Source organism: Euprymna scolopes, chromosome 27 (genome assembly GCF_053919585.1).
Source record: "Euprymna scolopes isolate OS-2025 chromosome 27, ASM5391958v1, whole genome shotgun sequence".
Taxonomy (NCBI): Eukaryota; Metazoa; Mollusca; class Cephalopoda; order Sepiida; family Sepiolidae; genus Euprymna; species Euprymna scolopes.
In genome coordinates, this window is record NC_136508.1 from 42,683,694 (window position 1) to 42,700,805 (window position 17,112).

Here is a 17,112-nt window from a genome sequence, read left to right on the forward strand (position 1 = left end):
TGTGTGAGTGCCTGGGTCGTCATTCTTTCCATTCATAACCGTCTCAGCGGGTTCCCCAATCAAGCCATCCATGCAAGCAAGGTCTTCTCTCTTTCTCTCTCCCTCTCTTTCTTTTCGCAGTTGGTAAGAAATACTTACTGTGTAGAGACGGAGGGTAACGTCTAAAAAGAGAAAAAGAAACATTGAAGCGAACCTCTAGCAAGCTCACTCGCTCATCGTGGTGATACGTTTCAGCAGTTAACTTTTTTTGCACGATATGGATAGAAGCTAAAAAATATATATCAACGATCTTCAAATTTAGTGCGTTTTTTAACTAGAGCGAACGCACCTAAACTTATTCGCGTTTTTAAAAAAAAAACGCAACAAGAAAAAAATCGGATTTTTAACAACAACAAAAAACACCAAATATCTACGTCTATGTTTAACATGAAAAGAATTCTTGTCTTTCCAATGTGCTCACAAATCAACACATCTTCAAATTCTACAATGATTAAAACACAATAACAAACAGAAAAATAATTTTAAACGTAAAACAGAAAACAAAAACATGAGATAGCAAAAAAATTTTTTATATTTTTATATATATATATAAATTTTTATATATAATCTGGCTGCCACCAAATTTGCTTTTATTTAAAAAAACAAAACAAAAAAAAACACAAGCAGCCAGTGTGTATGTGAGAGTGTCTGTGTTTTGTGTGCGTGTTGAATAATATTATATATATATATTATTGTTTTCAGTCACGCCGACAAAAAAAAAACAAAAAAGATATACACATATATTTATAAATAATTTATTTTTTGTATATATATATATATAAAAAAAAGTATATATATTTATATATATATAATATAATTTTACAAAAAAAAAAAAAATAACTAAATAAAAAACGTGCTGATAAAATGATTACATCAGGATCTCCGACATCCGGACGGATTTGTAATGCTGTTCCTGCGGGTTCGAATAATAACAATTCCGGGAATCGACAAATGCGAACCGGATATCACGCGCCGTACTGGACAGTGCATGGACGATCGAATCCACAAAATTTACGGATAGGTAAGTTGGAGTTCATATAATTAAAACACAATCATTTACACTCACGGACACACACACACACACATATATATATATATATATATATATATATATATATATATATATGATACTAACGATACGATTACTACGATATTGCCCTAGTCTATTGATAGGCTATTGTTGAGTCAACAATTTGTTGACTACTATACACCCATTAACCCTTATCCTCGAATGGCCTCCCGGCTTGATAAGTGGTGACTACTATGTAATATATATATATATATATATATATATATATATATATATATATATATAGGGTGTCCACAAAGTCTGGCTACATTATGTAGCCTGTAGACTATGTAGCCAGACTTTGTGGGCACCCTGTACACACACACACACACGTGTTTACACACTCAACTTGATGAGTATTGGCTGAAGAGAGCTTGAAATAGGTATCTAAAACGGTCCTAATTATGGGGTTTGAAACTGACGGTACCAATGACTTGTCTCATCTAAAAACTTTCTGTAAACAAAAAAGAAAATATAAATACGCTCGTATTTTAGGATTTTCCCTATAATTGAGCACTCTGATGGATTTCTTTAACATATATATATATATATATATATATATATATATATATATATATATATATATATATTCCAGGTAAAAATATCAACACGCAGAAGCCATTGAATTTCCACGAGGTTGTTGATATTGCTCAATGAAAAGATATTGTTTTATTCAATTTAGGTAAAGCAACTTATACCAATTTTGTTTACCTAAATTTGATAAAATGATTTAGTGATGATGAAATGATTTCAATATTTTTCCTGATTCCGATACAATTACCGATTCTGATTTAAATTCCCGATTGTGATACATTTAAAATCTCTAAATTTGTGAAATTTTTTATTAATTTTTTCTTTCTTTTTTTTTTTTTTTTAAGATTACCGCATTAAAAAAAAAACATAGATATGTTTTTGCAAACGTAAAAATACACTTACGGGGGTGATATATAGGTTTGAATTTTACTGCTAGTTTTAATTCAATAAATATTTATCGTTTTATAATTTAGTATCAGCAATGGAAAACTAAACGTTTAAACAAAATTATAAACAATTAAAAGAATCGTTTTTTGGCATCGGAAAATCGGCACAATTTTCAGGTTTTTATTACTGTACACATAGACTCGAAAAAGTTGTCAAAAAAACAAATATATGACAAGTAAATGTTCTCAAAGGCAAGGTAAGTTACTTTTCTACCTAACTGGATAATTTTTAGTGTTTTTATTTAATGTAACATGTTTATTCAGCTCGATAAACAGTGTTTACCGATGTATTGGAAAATTTTAAATGACTCTCTTTGACACGGTAAGTTTGGGAAAAAGATTTATAAATAAAAAGAATATACAAAATATTGTTAGAAACTCGCTCAATATATGTTAAGGCTGACATATATTCGGTGGGTTTTTAACAGTATTTTCATAATTTTTTTTTAATTTTAACTCCTTTTCCCAATATTGGTTGAATTTCAAATACTAAAAACATATCCAGTTAGATAGAAAAGTAACTTATCTTGCCTTTGATAAAATTTATTTGTTATATATTTTGTGTTTTTTTGACAACTTTTTTCGGATCTATGTGTATAATAAAACAACCCCCGTTTTTCTTTTCGGTTCCGATACCCCCAAAGTTCCGAATTTTACGATTATCGTTACTCATCTCAATAAACATGAGTTTTGTCATTGTTTCGCCTTTCCGACAGATAACTTTTCTTTTGGCATAGATTTTCTCCGACGAAAACAATTTAGCATCTGCAAGTGTCTGTACTTGAAAAAAATATTTGCTTTTTTTTTTTTCTGTAAACAATTTGAAACACTTATTTGATTTAGTAGCGTGAATGTGTACACACACACACACACACACACACACACACATATATATGTGTGTGTGTTTTTCTGTAAAAGTCTGAGGAAGCTACAGACGGCAAAAAAAAAACGGCAGAGTAGCTGAAACAATAATGTAACTTAACAGAAAGATACAGTAATAAAAAATAAAACGCATATTTGCTCTACAACAGTATTGAGCACTTTTTTTCAGTTTTTATTAATTACCATTTCTACTATATATATATATATATATATATATATATATATATATATATATATATATATATATATATATATATATATATATATATATAATGTATTTATTTACAGCATTTATTTCAACAGTACCCAATAGCTAGTTAGTAAGCTTTGGAAATATATACATACAACAATTAAACTACACAGAATTTTCTGCATTTCATTCTCGTAAGGATTCGTCAGGCTATTGCATGGAATTGATATTGCGTGTTATATAAACAAACACACACACACCATGCATTATTCAAAAATACAAATTTTTAAAAAAAGCTTTTTTTTCTGGTTCATCAAATCTCTGGAGCTGCGTTTCTTCACGACTAGATTTTCCCGGGCCTTCCTTAAAATATCCGTAAATATCCATAAACAAATTAGACAACCGAACACACTTTGGACGCATTTTCATTTCATAGACGCTATATTTTCAAACACGCCCAATATATTCATTGGTTATTGATAAATAACCTGATACAACAATTACCTAGGTTCGTTCTGTTTACATTTTTTAGTAAAACTATTGGCGGACCTGAACGAGCTTTCCTCCTTGCCGTAAAATTATTGTCGTCTATAAGAAACTTTACTTTCATATTAGCAGGAAAAACATTTTTTTTTTATTTGATGACTTTTAACGTGGTAGATCGGATCACTTTTAAATTTTTACGTTTTATTTTTATTTTTTTCTTTTACACCACAAAAATAGCTTAATAAGGAGAGTGTTGCTGATTGAACGAAAAGTGGAGTACCAATTTAATAGAACATTATAATTTAAAAGTGATACCCCACGTTAAAAGTAAAAAAAAAAAAAAAAATGTGGGTTTTACTATACACAGATTCGCAAAAGATTGTCAAAAACAAATATATCACAAATAAATGTTATCAAAGCCAAGATAAGTTACTCTTCTACCTACCTGGAAAAGTTTTTAGTGTTTTTACTCACTTTAAAACGTTTATTCGGTTTGGAAATCGTACAAGTGAAAAAGACAATTGGCGGCGAGGTCTATGTTGAATATGTTAAGTTTGAGAAAATGAGTTCAAACTAAAAAATTATACAAAATAATGTTAGAAATTACAATATATGTCAGCCTATGTCACGGTAACATATATTTTGAGTGAGCTTCTAACATTATTTTGTATAATATTTTAGTTTGGATTCATTTTCCCAAACTTAACGTATTCAACAGAGACCTCCCTGTCATTTGTCTTTTTCACATATACCGATAAATGCTGTATGATTTTCGAACCGAATAAACATTTTACATTAAATAAAAACACTAAAAACATATCCAGCTGTCTTTCATAACATTTATTGGTTATATTTGTTTTTTGTTTTTTTTTTGACAACTTTTTCGAATCTATGTGTATAATAAAACAAAATCCAAACTTTTTGCTGCTAATATGAAAGTTAAGTCCGTTATCGACAATAATCCGCAGAAAAAAAAAAATAAAACGTGAAGAGCAATTAATTTTAAGGCACGGTGGAAAGCTTGTTCAGGTCCGTCAAGCTATTATTTAATTTTCTTTTTTATATCTGGGGGTGGGGCATCCTGTCGGATGACATACACCCACTATCTTAGACATTCTAACCGACAGATCTTTTAAAGAATTTAACTGACACTTTAAGTGTTTACCCTTATCCCTGAGTGGCTTCCGGGCCTTGATAAGTGGTGACCACCTTGTAAAAAAAAAAGTGCAATTAAGTGCTTTTTTCTTTTTCTTTTCTTTTTTTTTTTATCTTTTTTGCTCGAGTTTAGAATTGTTTTTGTCTGAAATCAAAACTCACTGATGGAACGAAATAGCGCGATTTTTGTTTAGAATTACTGAGAATTTGGACAAAGAATTATTAATTTCAAATTTAGTTACCTTGTGTTTACAAAGGATTTGTGCGGAGCTATCGGCTGCAAAATTAAACATTTTTTATATAAAGCAAACGTGCAAAACATTGATAACCAATTTTCTTTGTTGTTTCTTTCATTATTTAAAAAAAAAAGGGGGAAAAACTAGTTTCATTTTATCTTTTTGAAGTAGATATTAAAATATTATAACGCCGTGAAGTTAATTTTATGACAAAATTCGAACGTAATTGTTTTCGCGCGAGGTTTCCTTGCGACGTATATTTTCTTTTTAAGGGTTACGCAAGAGTGAAAAAGTTAAACTTTTTCTGGGTCAGGGGGTTCCCAACTTAGGGTGCTCACACTCCGTGTGTATGTGTGTGTGTGGGAGGGGAGTGAGATAATATTCCTGAGGGTGCGAGAAATTTTATATAAAAATATAGTGTATTTGCTATCTTCTGCCTCATATTTTTTTTGTCAATGTCAAATTTCTTTCCAATTAAAAAAAAAAAAAAAAATGATCTACTACACTGATGTCTTTTAGAGGTTTTCCGAGATGCTGAAAATTACTTTATAACCTTTAAAAGTGGCGCAGAAAAATGGTTTTCATATCGAGAAATTACTTTGTCAAAAAGTGGGGATCACTTTTCTATATAAATTTGAGCGTCGAAAATATGCGCCCGCTTGCGCGCACAAAAATGGTCACCATTGATAACATAAGAAATTACATTGCTTAATATCCAGAAAACTACTTGTTTGCGGCAAATTTCAATGCAATACTCGTTTTCACTCGAAAACTTATAAAAGTTGTCATTTTAAAGGTGATTGTTAAAGTGTGAAGTAGAAATTTGACAAAAACGCCTTCAGGCATTAGAAAAAAAAATCAGAAAGTGGGTTCTCATTTTACTGTAAATTTAAATTTAGATCCCCACTTTTTGAAAAAGGGTTTTTTTTTTTTTTTTTTCTTCATATTATGAAAAAAATTTTTGCGCCACTTTTAAATGTTATATTCGTTTTCAACACCCCCGAAAACCTATAATAGTCGTCATTGTAAAAGTGTTTAGAGTTGGAAAAAATCTCGACGTTGACCGTTCTTTTTTTTTCTTTTTTTTTTTTCTTTTTGTTTGGAGGTGGGGTGTAATGTACTAAATTTCAGGATGCGAGGCTGGAAAGGATAAAGTTAGGAACCGTTTTTCTAGATTATAATGAATTTTTAATTGTAGGTTTTATTTCTTTCAGTTTGGACCCCCCCCCCATTTTTTGACTCCTTAACAACTATTTTAACCGGCTAAAGACCCATAAAAACTATTCACAAAAAATGCAATCATCTGAGCCAGTGAGCCAGCCACTGAGCCAGAGCCACCGAACTAATGCATCTCTGTGACGTTTCGTGTCAGAATTTGAAAAAAATGGAGAGACCTAGGTTTTATAAATTAGATCATTTTAAAATTAAAAACGCAATATTCAATTCGCCTCGTTTCATCCTTTGTTTTCTTTTTTCGTTTTTTTTTCTTTTTTCCCCTTAAAAACGTTTTATACTGTCTATTTCTTTTACCACCGTGTCACGTGATTAGAACGTTAAAACAAGAAAGTGAACCCCTTTTTAAAAGTTAATTTTTCTTTTTTTTTTTTCTGCTAATATAATATTTAAGTCTGCAATCTATAATTATAATAATCGTCGGAATTTTTTTTTTTTTTCTTTCTTTTTAGTGAAAAACTCGCATTTTTAGAAGGTGGTCACTCTCGTACAAGTACGCCAAAAATGATGTTTTAATCATTTTAAAAAATGTACATACATGTTAATCTGTTCAATTTTACGTTTTATGGAAGAAATAATTTAAAAAAAAAAAAAAAAAAGAAGCTATTTGAAAAGCCATTTTTAACATGGGGGAGGTCTAAGGGGAATTGTAACTGTTCTGTATTTCTTCACCAAACAATTTGAACAAAAGATACCGTAAAACTTGAATTTAACTTGAAAAGAATAGCCCGGTCCGTAAACTGCATAAGCTGCAAGAATAATTTAAGAAAAAAAAAAAAAAATTATGATGCTGTACGAATTTTATCTGATAGTCATATTTAAAACTTTTTAATAGAATTTTTTTTAAGTTTAAATTTTATATGTAAACAATCAAAAGAAAACGCCAATAATTTCATTTTCAAGTTTCTTATTTTGTTCAAGCTGGGGATATGGCATTCTACCGGATGCCAGACATTCATTTCAGTTTTCACTTTGTGTAATTTTAATCAAGTCACAGTTCTCAGAAACAAAGGACACAGACTCCCAGTAGCTAGCACTTGATATCTGTATGAGACACATAATTATTCGAATATTCCATTAAAGTTCTTCTTTAAATCTCAAACTGAGTTGGTAAACAAGTTCAGAAGATTCATTTTACTCTCCCCGACTGACCATTTAAAATATGCTGTATGTACCTCCTCGACGGACTACCCCCGACAAACCCGACAAGCAACTGTCCGACACTCTTTACAGTAGAGATCCCTAGGTGTAAGACCTTTTACTCCAATAGTTTCTTCCCCAGAACTGCAAGACTTTGGAACTCCCTTCCAAGATTCTGCTTTCCCAACTGTACTAACATGCAGAAGTTCAAGTGTAATGTGAACAGACATCTTGCTACTCATCACCCTTCATAATGCCACTGCAACTTATGTCCCCGATAGTAGCCCCCCTCCCCTTCAAAGTGGCACTGTGCTTTGTTTGGGGTGAAAATTGATTGAAAAAAAAAAAAAAAAAAAAAAAACTTATTTATTTATTTTTTTTTTTTTTTTAGTTTCTTGGTTTTACTAGATTACAGGACAAGAATTTATTTAGTCTAGTGGAGTATCCAGCTTTATGTTGTTACTTGAGATGACATCACTTTGAAAAGGTGCACCATGCCTAAGGAGATCTGCTGTGGGCCGCGAATATTATGTTATTTTGAATATTTGATCAGAGTTTATTTGTAGGGAAAAGTAAACTCATGTCAGGCTGTCCTGTGCAAAGAGACCTTAGACACTCGAGGATAGTTTTTAATAAGCGATCAAGTTCCACACACACACACACACACACACACACACACACACACACACACACACACACACACACACATATATATATATCATATTTTAAAGAGGGAATTAAACCTGTTTATTTTAATGTCTTAATACTTTAAAAGAACAGTGTACTGTAGATATATAGGTTCAATAGGTATATTTATCCTAGAGCTATATTAATAATTGCAAATTATGAATCAGTTTCAAAAGGATGAACAAACAAAATCAAATCAAAATCCTTTTGAAACTGATTCATAATTTACAATTATTAATCTTTATACTCAGTGTGTGTGTATATATATATATATATATATATATATATATATATATATTATTTTTAAAATGTAATTATCCACTGACACGTGTTTCGTCGTATACAACTCATCAGAGTGGCTGAATATAGCGAGATTCGAAATCGGGACCCCACGGTAATGAGCCGAAGCCCCTTACTTCTGACTCACCTCGCCAACTGTCTGGATATATATATATATATATATATATATATATATATATATATATATATATATAAAAGCGAACGTGTCTGTCTGTCTGTCTGTGTACATTTCCTTACGCAATAACTTACGCAATTTTTAGTCTATAGACTCGAAATTTGAAATACCGGGTACTGATATTTGGGAAAATCGATATGACGGGTGTCAGCTAGAAATTTGGCTGTTAAGGGGTCAAATTTCAACGATTTGACCTTTAAGAACTCTACCAAACTCCTCCGACAATTTTGGGTCTAGACACTTGAAATTTTAGATATAGGTTCCTTGAACCTGAATCTAATTTAATAAAGTGATTTGAGCCCGAAACTATACATTTTAAGGGGTCAAATTAAAAAAAAAATTACTCTTTTTTTTTTTTTGCTCAGCATGCACCTCCAAACACCCGGGCAACGCCGGGCTGGAATGCTAGTATATATATATATATATATATATATATATATATATATATATATATATATATATATATATATATTAGAAAGAGAGACACAGAGAGAGCGAGCGAGCGGTTGCGTCAATTTGATCATGTTTTTTCGCTTCAAGAGTGAATGTATGAAAAAGATTTGCGCCGCCGAAAAGTTTGACCCATGAAAATTTTTACGCTGGAGTCTTTGACTCAACTTTCGAAGCGAAATTCTCCAAGTTTCTAGTCTTTTCAAAAGAATTAAGTCATTTACGCAGAAAATGTTTAATATATATATATAACATAATATCATATAAAAAAAAACATTTTTTTAAGATAAGGGAATAGACACACAACTATTTGCTTATTTTGAAAATGAGTAAACACTTGTGTCTATTTCTTTTTAACGTGGTATCTTTTAAAAAATATAGTTTAGGCTCTAGTATCGCACTATTGAACTATCCAAACTTTGTGACGTAATTACTAACCCAATTAGTTAAATTACATATAAACATAAAAGCTATAATATTATTTTGGTATCTACAGACATTAGTGTTTGTTGCTTTCGCAATCATCAGTGCAGGAAATAATAGTTACCGCTGGTCGAGTGATTCGAACACAACTACAAAATCACACACACACACACACACACATATATATATATATATATATATATATATATATATATATATATATATATATATTCAAAATAACATAATATTCGCGGCCCATATATATATATATATATATATATATATATATATATATATATATATATATATATATATATATTGTGGTATTGTTTATTCACGGCGCAACAAAACCAGCAAATAAATAATATTTATTTTAGATTCATTAAAAATTATTTTCCTTAGGATGACCGAAGAACGTCAATAACGTATAACTTTGTTAATTTCGCGCTTCTGCGCTATCAGAGCGAAATTTTGTAGTCGATAGAGTTTTTAGATAAAAAGGAATGGTTTCTATTGATAAAAAAATAAATTAGTGTTAGCTTTAGTTTTTAATGTCTCTGAACATCTGAACATTTTCCAGAAATAATGATCCTTTCCAGCTAATTTGCATTTTAATGGGTTTCTCAGAACACACATGTAAACTAGATGACCAAATCACAAATTAGATGCGTTACACATATGTAAATTAGAGACCAAATCACAAGTCGATTTACTTCAAGATTATCTGTAAGAGTAATAAAGTAAAAAAAAAAATAATTCTGTAATTATTTTCCCTAAGATAACCGAAGAACGTCAATAACTTATAACTTTCTTAATTCCGCGCTTCTACACTATCAGAACGAAACTTCGTAGTCGATAAATGGAGTTTTCAGATAAAAAGCAATGGTTTCTACTGATTTTTTTGTCAATTCTAATAAATTAGTGTTATCTTCCAAATTAACGAGTCGAAATTACCTGAATATTGATGAATTATTAAAAAAAAAAAAACTTAAATCGTGTTAGGTGAAAATTGCGGTAATCTTGTTTAAATCGAAATGGAAAATTACCTGCCCTTTTGAACTATCCTGTGTCTCACATAAGCAAATACGATCGTTTTCTTAATTTTTTTATTTTCTTTAATAAATAATTTTCTACCTTATCAATTTTCGTAATTTTTTTATATAATCATCTTAGAAACAATGGTATCTATGTACTCGTATTTTTATGTGAAATTCAGTATTACGATTTCCGAAATCTCGTTCTGGTAGTGTAGAAGCACCCATTAGTTTAATGTTCTAAAATCTATTATACTAAATGAGTCAACGTCCCCACCCCCTAAAAATGTGAAACCATAGTCAGAATATTGAAAAAAAGTAAACTGATATTTATTTTGTCAAGAAGCAATTTTATCATTTTTTGCATGAATAAAATAACATTCTAAAACAATTTTTGCGTTTGTATTACTGTACACATAGATTCGAAAACGTTGTCAAAAAACAAATATATAACAAATAAATGTTATCAAAGGCAAGATAAGTTACTCTTCTACCGAACAGGATAATTTTTCTAGTGTTTTTATTCAATGTAACATGTTTATTCAGCTCGATAAACATAGTGTTTACCGATGTATTGGAAAATCTAAAATGGCGCCCGATTCTATGCTGAACATGGTAAGTTTGGGAAAATGAGTTAAAAATAAAAAATATACAAAATACTGTTAGAAACTCGCTCAATATATGTTACCGTGACATAGGGTGACATATATTCGGCGGGTTTTTAACAGTATTTTGTATGTATATATATATATTTTAACTCCTTTTCCCAAACTTACCGTGTCAAAGAGAGAGTCGGGCGCATTTGCAATTTTCAAATACATCGGTAAATACTGTATGTTTTTCTAGCTAAATAAACATGTTACATTAAATAAAAACACTAGAAAATTATCCATTTAGGTAGAAAAGTAACTTATCTTGCATTTGATAACATTTATTTGTTATATTTGTTTTTGTTTTTTTTTTTTTTGACAGTAATAGAAACCCAGAATGTTTTAATGAATCCATTTGATCCAAATATGTCGGTTCCCCTGGGGCTTTTTAAAATATTTTAACCCCCACAAAATGCACAGTAAAATATTCCTCAGTAGCAGGTTTGAATTATGTTTGGTCAAACAACAAAACAAAAAAAACAATTTATTCGTTTAATTATGTTATAATTAGCAATTAACTGATCCACTCGTCCACCTTGTCGAACCGAATTTCGCTCACTTTTTTTTTCTTATCGTAATTTGATTCAACCACTTGAATAGTTTTTAATGTCTCTGAACATTTTCCAGAAATAATGAATCTTTTCGGCTAATTTGCATTTTAATGCGTTTCTCAGAACACATATGTAAATTAGATGACCGAATCACAAATTAGATGCGTTACACATATGTAAATTAGAGACCAAATCACAAGTCGATTTACTTCAAGATTATCTGTAAGAGTAATAAAGTAAAAAAAAATTTTGTTTTTAATTCTGTAAGAAGAATGGCTTAGCAGATATGTCACACGTCGATACAGTTTCAGCTAATCTGTGTACGATCGTTTCTGAGACGATACACATTTTTATTAAAATAAAATCTCTTCATCAGAGGAGGAATTATACACAAAACAAAAATTAGAAACGATCGACCAAGCGTTAAGTGAAGATAACCAATTTCTATACACGAAATCATGAAGTTTATAAGCTATAGAGATTTAAATACCATTTAAATCAAAAAAGTTTGTATAACCATGCCGAAGCAACTTAGCATACTAAATAAACAAAGAGTTACTGTGAAGGAAATTAAAATTGTTTACATTTCAGATATAACACAATGCAAAATATATTTTACCAATTATACATTTTTTTCCGGTGAAAAAACGGGGAAAAGGTCGAAGAAATTAATACAAAATTTACCAACAATTCTGTATATATATATATATATATATATATATATATATATATATATATATATATATATATATATAATATATATATATATATATATATATATATATATATAATGAGAGAGGGAGGTGGTGGTTGATCAACACTGCTGGGGAGCCATGATGTAATATACTGTTTTGTTTTTAAATCCCCGAAACAGTGTTTCATGGTAAAAAACTGATGATCCCTTGAAAAATAAATTATTAGTATTATAGTAAATTCTAGAGAGAGTTGATGCAGTGATTGCAGGTGATTAAATGACTTACTGACTAGATGGTTTTCTAACGAATGAAAAAAAATATTTTTTTGTATAGTTTTAAAGGTTAAAAACTTCAAAGACTATATATATATATATATATATATATATATATATATATAGAGAGAGAGAGAGAGAGAGAGTCGATGCCACCGTTCAGTCTCGAAAGACAAAGGATACCCCCTGTTGGGGCAGCTGCGTGTGTAATTGTGAGGCAAGGGTTGCCCAATCCGAACCACACCTCATGAATCGGTACTGTTTTGGTTTAGTGGCAAGGAGAAGACCAGGACGACTGGAAACAATGCCGAGATAAGCGGAGAGCACACACAGCACCTGGAAGTCCCAAATGGTCACCCATTTAATACTGACCAGGTTCAACGTTGCTTAACTTCGGTGATGTACCGGGAACAGATGTGTCAACGTGATTATGATATATATTATGATATGTCATGTGATATATATTTTGATGTGTCGACGTAATTATGATATATATAACAGTATAGTTACATTTCAAGATCCAAGTATTTATATTATATGTAAAACAGCTCCTCCATCATATTAAAATTTCTGTACATTTTTTTTACAGATCCGGTTATTATGTCAATACCGGCTCTTTTCGTGCATATACTCTTCAGAAAAAAATAGCAATTTTTTAGCGAGCAAAAAAAAACAATGCGTGACAATATAACGTTGCAAAAAGAAAAAAAAAATACATAGGAGACTCAACATCGTGTGTTAACACACGATGTTGAGACTCCTAACAAATTGTAGTAAAAGTGGTTGTGACCCAACGGGCCATGAATAGGTTTAATTTAAAATAAAAATAGCTGGTTTAAACGCAGAAGGTTGAAAAATATATCAGATCAAATTTTTAAGCCTCCCTCTAGTCCTAAAAATGGTCTAAAAACGATTTGGGGTTAAAATCTCTTGAATCAAATATTTCGGCGACGAAAACTTTCAAATTAAACGTGAGCAACAAACAAACAAAAAAAAAGGGCACTTCTTTATAAAATTTGTGGAATGATTTTATAAATTTTTATGGGGGGGGCAGCATTTTTACGCAATCTTTTATCCAATTAGAAGTTTAGCATGTCTTCTGTTGAAGTACTAGTAAGTTTCGGAATTAGGTTTAATTTTTATCTTCTCTTGTTGCATAGTGTCCCTTTTTGTAGAACTGACTCAACACCCTATTAAAACTGACCTTGTGTCCTAATTTATGCCCCTGGAGGCGAGGGGGAGGTAAATAGACACATTATTTGTGTCAAAATTTATGACAAAAAAAAAAAATAAGTTAAACGTAACCATCAGAAAAAAAAAAATGAAACTAATAAAAAAAAACAAAAAAAAAACGTTTTATCGTAAAAGGCGGTAAGATTTATCTCGTTTTTGTAGTAAACAAACGTTGTATACATTTTCGGTTGGTTCTTATTTAAAAGTTAACCTAAGTGTAAAAAAATAAACAAATCTTCATGGTGTACGTACCTGTCACAGAACGGAAATATATTCCCCAAATCACGTAAGATAATAAAGTAGTTTGTTTTTAACTAAGAAAATCGGTATTTATACGTAAGCAAGAAAAGGAATATCTCGCATCGCTAGTTTGAAAAAAAAAAAAAAAAAAAAAAAAAAGTAGATAAATTCACAATAATTCAAACTTGCGAGATCAGTCTTTTAATGTTACTGATTTCATATTAGTCGCTTTAAGTCGTTTAAAAATGATTTTGTTTATAAAAAATGCAACTACTTGATCAATTTATGTGATTTTTTGAATATGACATTGCCCTTCCTTGACGGGTACGTACATCATAAAGATTTTTCTATAGTTTTCTTTTAGGTTGAATTCTAAATAAGAATCAACTTTTCTCATACAAAATCTAAATTTATCAATTAATCTGGTTAACATCAAGTTTCTTTCGTCTTTGTTTATATTTTTCGTCAGCTGATATTTTTTATTTATTTATTTTTTATATAGAATATCTCCCATATTCGAACAGTTATTTCTAACGAATTTTGATCTGTTGAGGTACGATTGTAGACAATGAAAAGCATAAAAATGTTTGGTGCTTATGTTTTTGTAAACCGGTCGTGAAAACTTTATTTTTTAGATAAATTAAAATGCATTAAAAACTACATCAGACAAAAAAAAAAAAAAAATGAACCACATATTTATTTTATTTATTTATTTTTTGAAAACTTTATTTCAAATGGCCCTTAAAGATTCCTGCGCGATGTGATAAGTCACTTCACTACGCCCGTTTGCACGCGAACGTATTCAAGAAAAACACTACTGAAGATGCTGAAATGGCGCAAAATAGTCCCTGGGTTCAGGAGTTAATACCATGCAAACGGTAAATTTGCGACGGGTTTGATAATCAGATTCGTTGTCAGCGACCGCGAATACCCCTAGAACCAAATTAGAATGGTCGGTGTTGTGTTGTAGCGTAAGGTAATAGTTACAAAAAAAAAAAAAAAAAAAAAAAAAAAGCACTTATTTAACTAAAGTATCTTTCAAATAACGGCGGAATAAATTGAAATTATTAAAAACCTGATCTCCCTTTTTATTTAAGTTCTTTCTGGACATCATAAATATTTAAAATAATTGAAATCTTGAAAAGTTCTAGAAAGCTAAATTACGCAATAGTTACGTAAACAAATCATAAATTCTGTTCTTGTCGTCAGATGATGTCAGAAGTGAAATAACTATTTATCCACGTGGAGACAGTTGGTATTTGAACGTATTTTAACTAACAGAGGAAAAAAAAAAAAAAAAGCAAGAAACAGGGACGGAATTCAGTTGTTCAAAAGTCCGAGGAAATAAACTATTAGAAAGAAGACTTTCCAGCATCTAGGGATTTTGGCAGTGAAGGAAGAGGTGAAATTTTGCTGCTTGTCAGGAGTATGTAAGTCGGAGCGGCAAAGGTGCTACTATATATATATATATAACTTTTTTAGCCGTACAAAAACTACACCATTTTGAAAATAATATACGAACACCCCTAGGCCCCCCCCCTTTCACCAACAAACTCATCAGAAGTTAATCGTTGGATATCAAAAGATACAAACAGACGAATAAATTATTACGCAAGAACAAAATCTCGAAAAGAAAAGGGAAGAAAAGGCGAATGGGAATTCATGTGAAATCTATATACAATAATATAAAATATAGGTACAACTGAGATTATTTATATATATATATATATATATATATATATATATATATATATATATATATATATATATATATATATATATATATATATACCGCTCCCCATGTGGGGGAACCAAATTGGTTAAAGGGAAAATTATTCCCAGCTCGCATTTAGGTAAAAATGCGCTTTCGTAAATAATTGATTTCATTGAAAACATATCGCTAAAACCAAAACAAACAACACACACACACACACACACACACACACACACACATATATATATATATATATATATATATATATATATATATATATATATATATATATATATATACACGCACTGACGGGTCCGTTTGGGGCAACTTTTACCAATCCACAACAATCTTTTTAGGAGGTGTGGAGAAGGGGGCGGGGTCTGATTTTTCCCTCTTATAACCTGACCTCATAATCTAACCTTGTCATGTCGGGTAAACAAACTTAGTTTCTTCAAAACTGGATGATTTTGCCCTTTTATGTTGATTGCAGGTATAACATACGCCTTTCAAATAAATAAAGTCAGTTCTTCGTTTTATTATATTTCGTGTATGACGTTCACCAAAAGTTCATTGCCCATTTACTAGGGTTATTTTTAGGGGGAGGGGCAGCATTTTTTTTTTTATTATAGACAACAGACCGAAAAAAAATGTTATGGTGATATTTTTGGTTGATTTACACCAGTATTTTGTTTTATTTTAGAGTTTTGGGCGATTTTCGAGACTTCAAAGCTGACAGCCTCATGTCGACCATCTTGTTTTAACTTAACCACTCGGCACTACTTGCGCTTCAAACTTAATAAACGATTTAAAATAAGTTAAAACATCAAAAACTTATATAGGCAGAAGAATAGCTTATCTTGCCTTTGGTAGCAATTGTTATATATTTGTTGATCGCTTTCTTGTGCTTGTTTTCTATAATTAAAAAAAATACCCTTTTTGCGTCGTACGACCCTTTTTGGTACATTCAGTTTATAATTTAACAAAATAATCACTTCAAAATTGATTGGGTTTGTTTTATAATCCAGAGATTCGAAAAGGTAGTCAAAATTTTAAATATATAACAAATAAATGTTACCAAAGGCAAGATAAGTTACTCTTCTAACTAACGGGTTACGGGTTGACATTAGTTTATAAAATATTTGAATTTTTTCTTTTTCTTTTTTAGAAAAATAGATTTTTTTTTTATTTGACTTCGAGTCGCCTGTTTTTCTGATTGAGTAGTAATTTTTTGTTTCGATTAAAGTTAAATGCAAATAAAAAAAAAAACAAAAACAACAA

At 30.3% G+C, this 17,112-nt stretch overlaps 1 protein-coding gene across 13 annotated transcripts in view; it reads left to right on the forward strand.

The window, feature by feature from the left end:
• The window catches only part of LOC145248838 (protein c-ets-1-A-like), a 423,966-nt gene that overhangs the window by 256,268 nt on the left and 150,586 nt on the right, over positions 1–17,112 (forward strand). For 2 of the 13 annotated variants that reach the window (XM_080110554.1, XM_080110555.1), the window contains exon 1: positions 1–1,060. This exon is cut by the window's left edge and continues 69 nt beyond it. The exons of the other annotated variants lie outside the window; for them this stretch is intronic. In XM_080110554.1, coding sequence (XP_079966680.1) covers positions 904–1,060 — 157 coding nt within the window. In that variant the 5' untranslated portion in view covers positions 1–903. The remainder of the gene's footprint in view (positions 1,061–17,112) is intronic. 13 annotated transcript variants of the gene reach the window in all.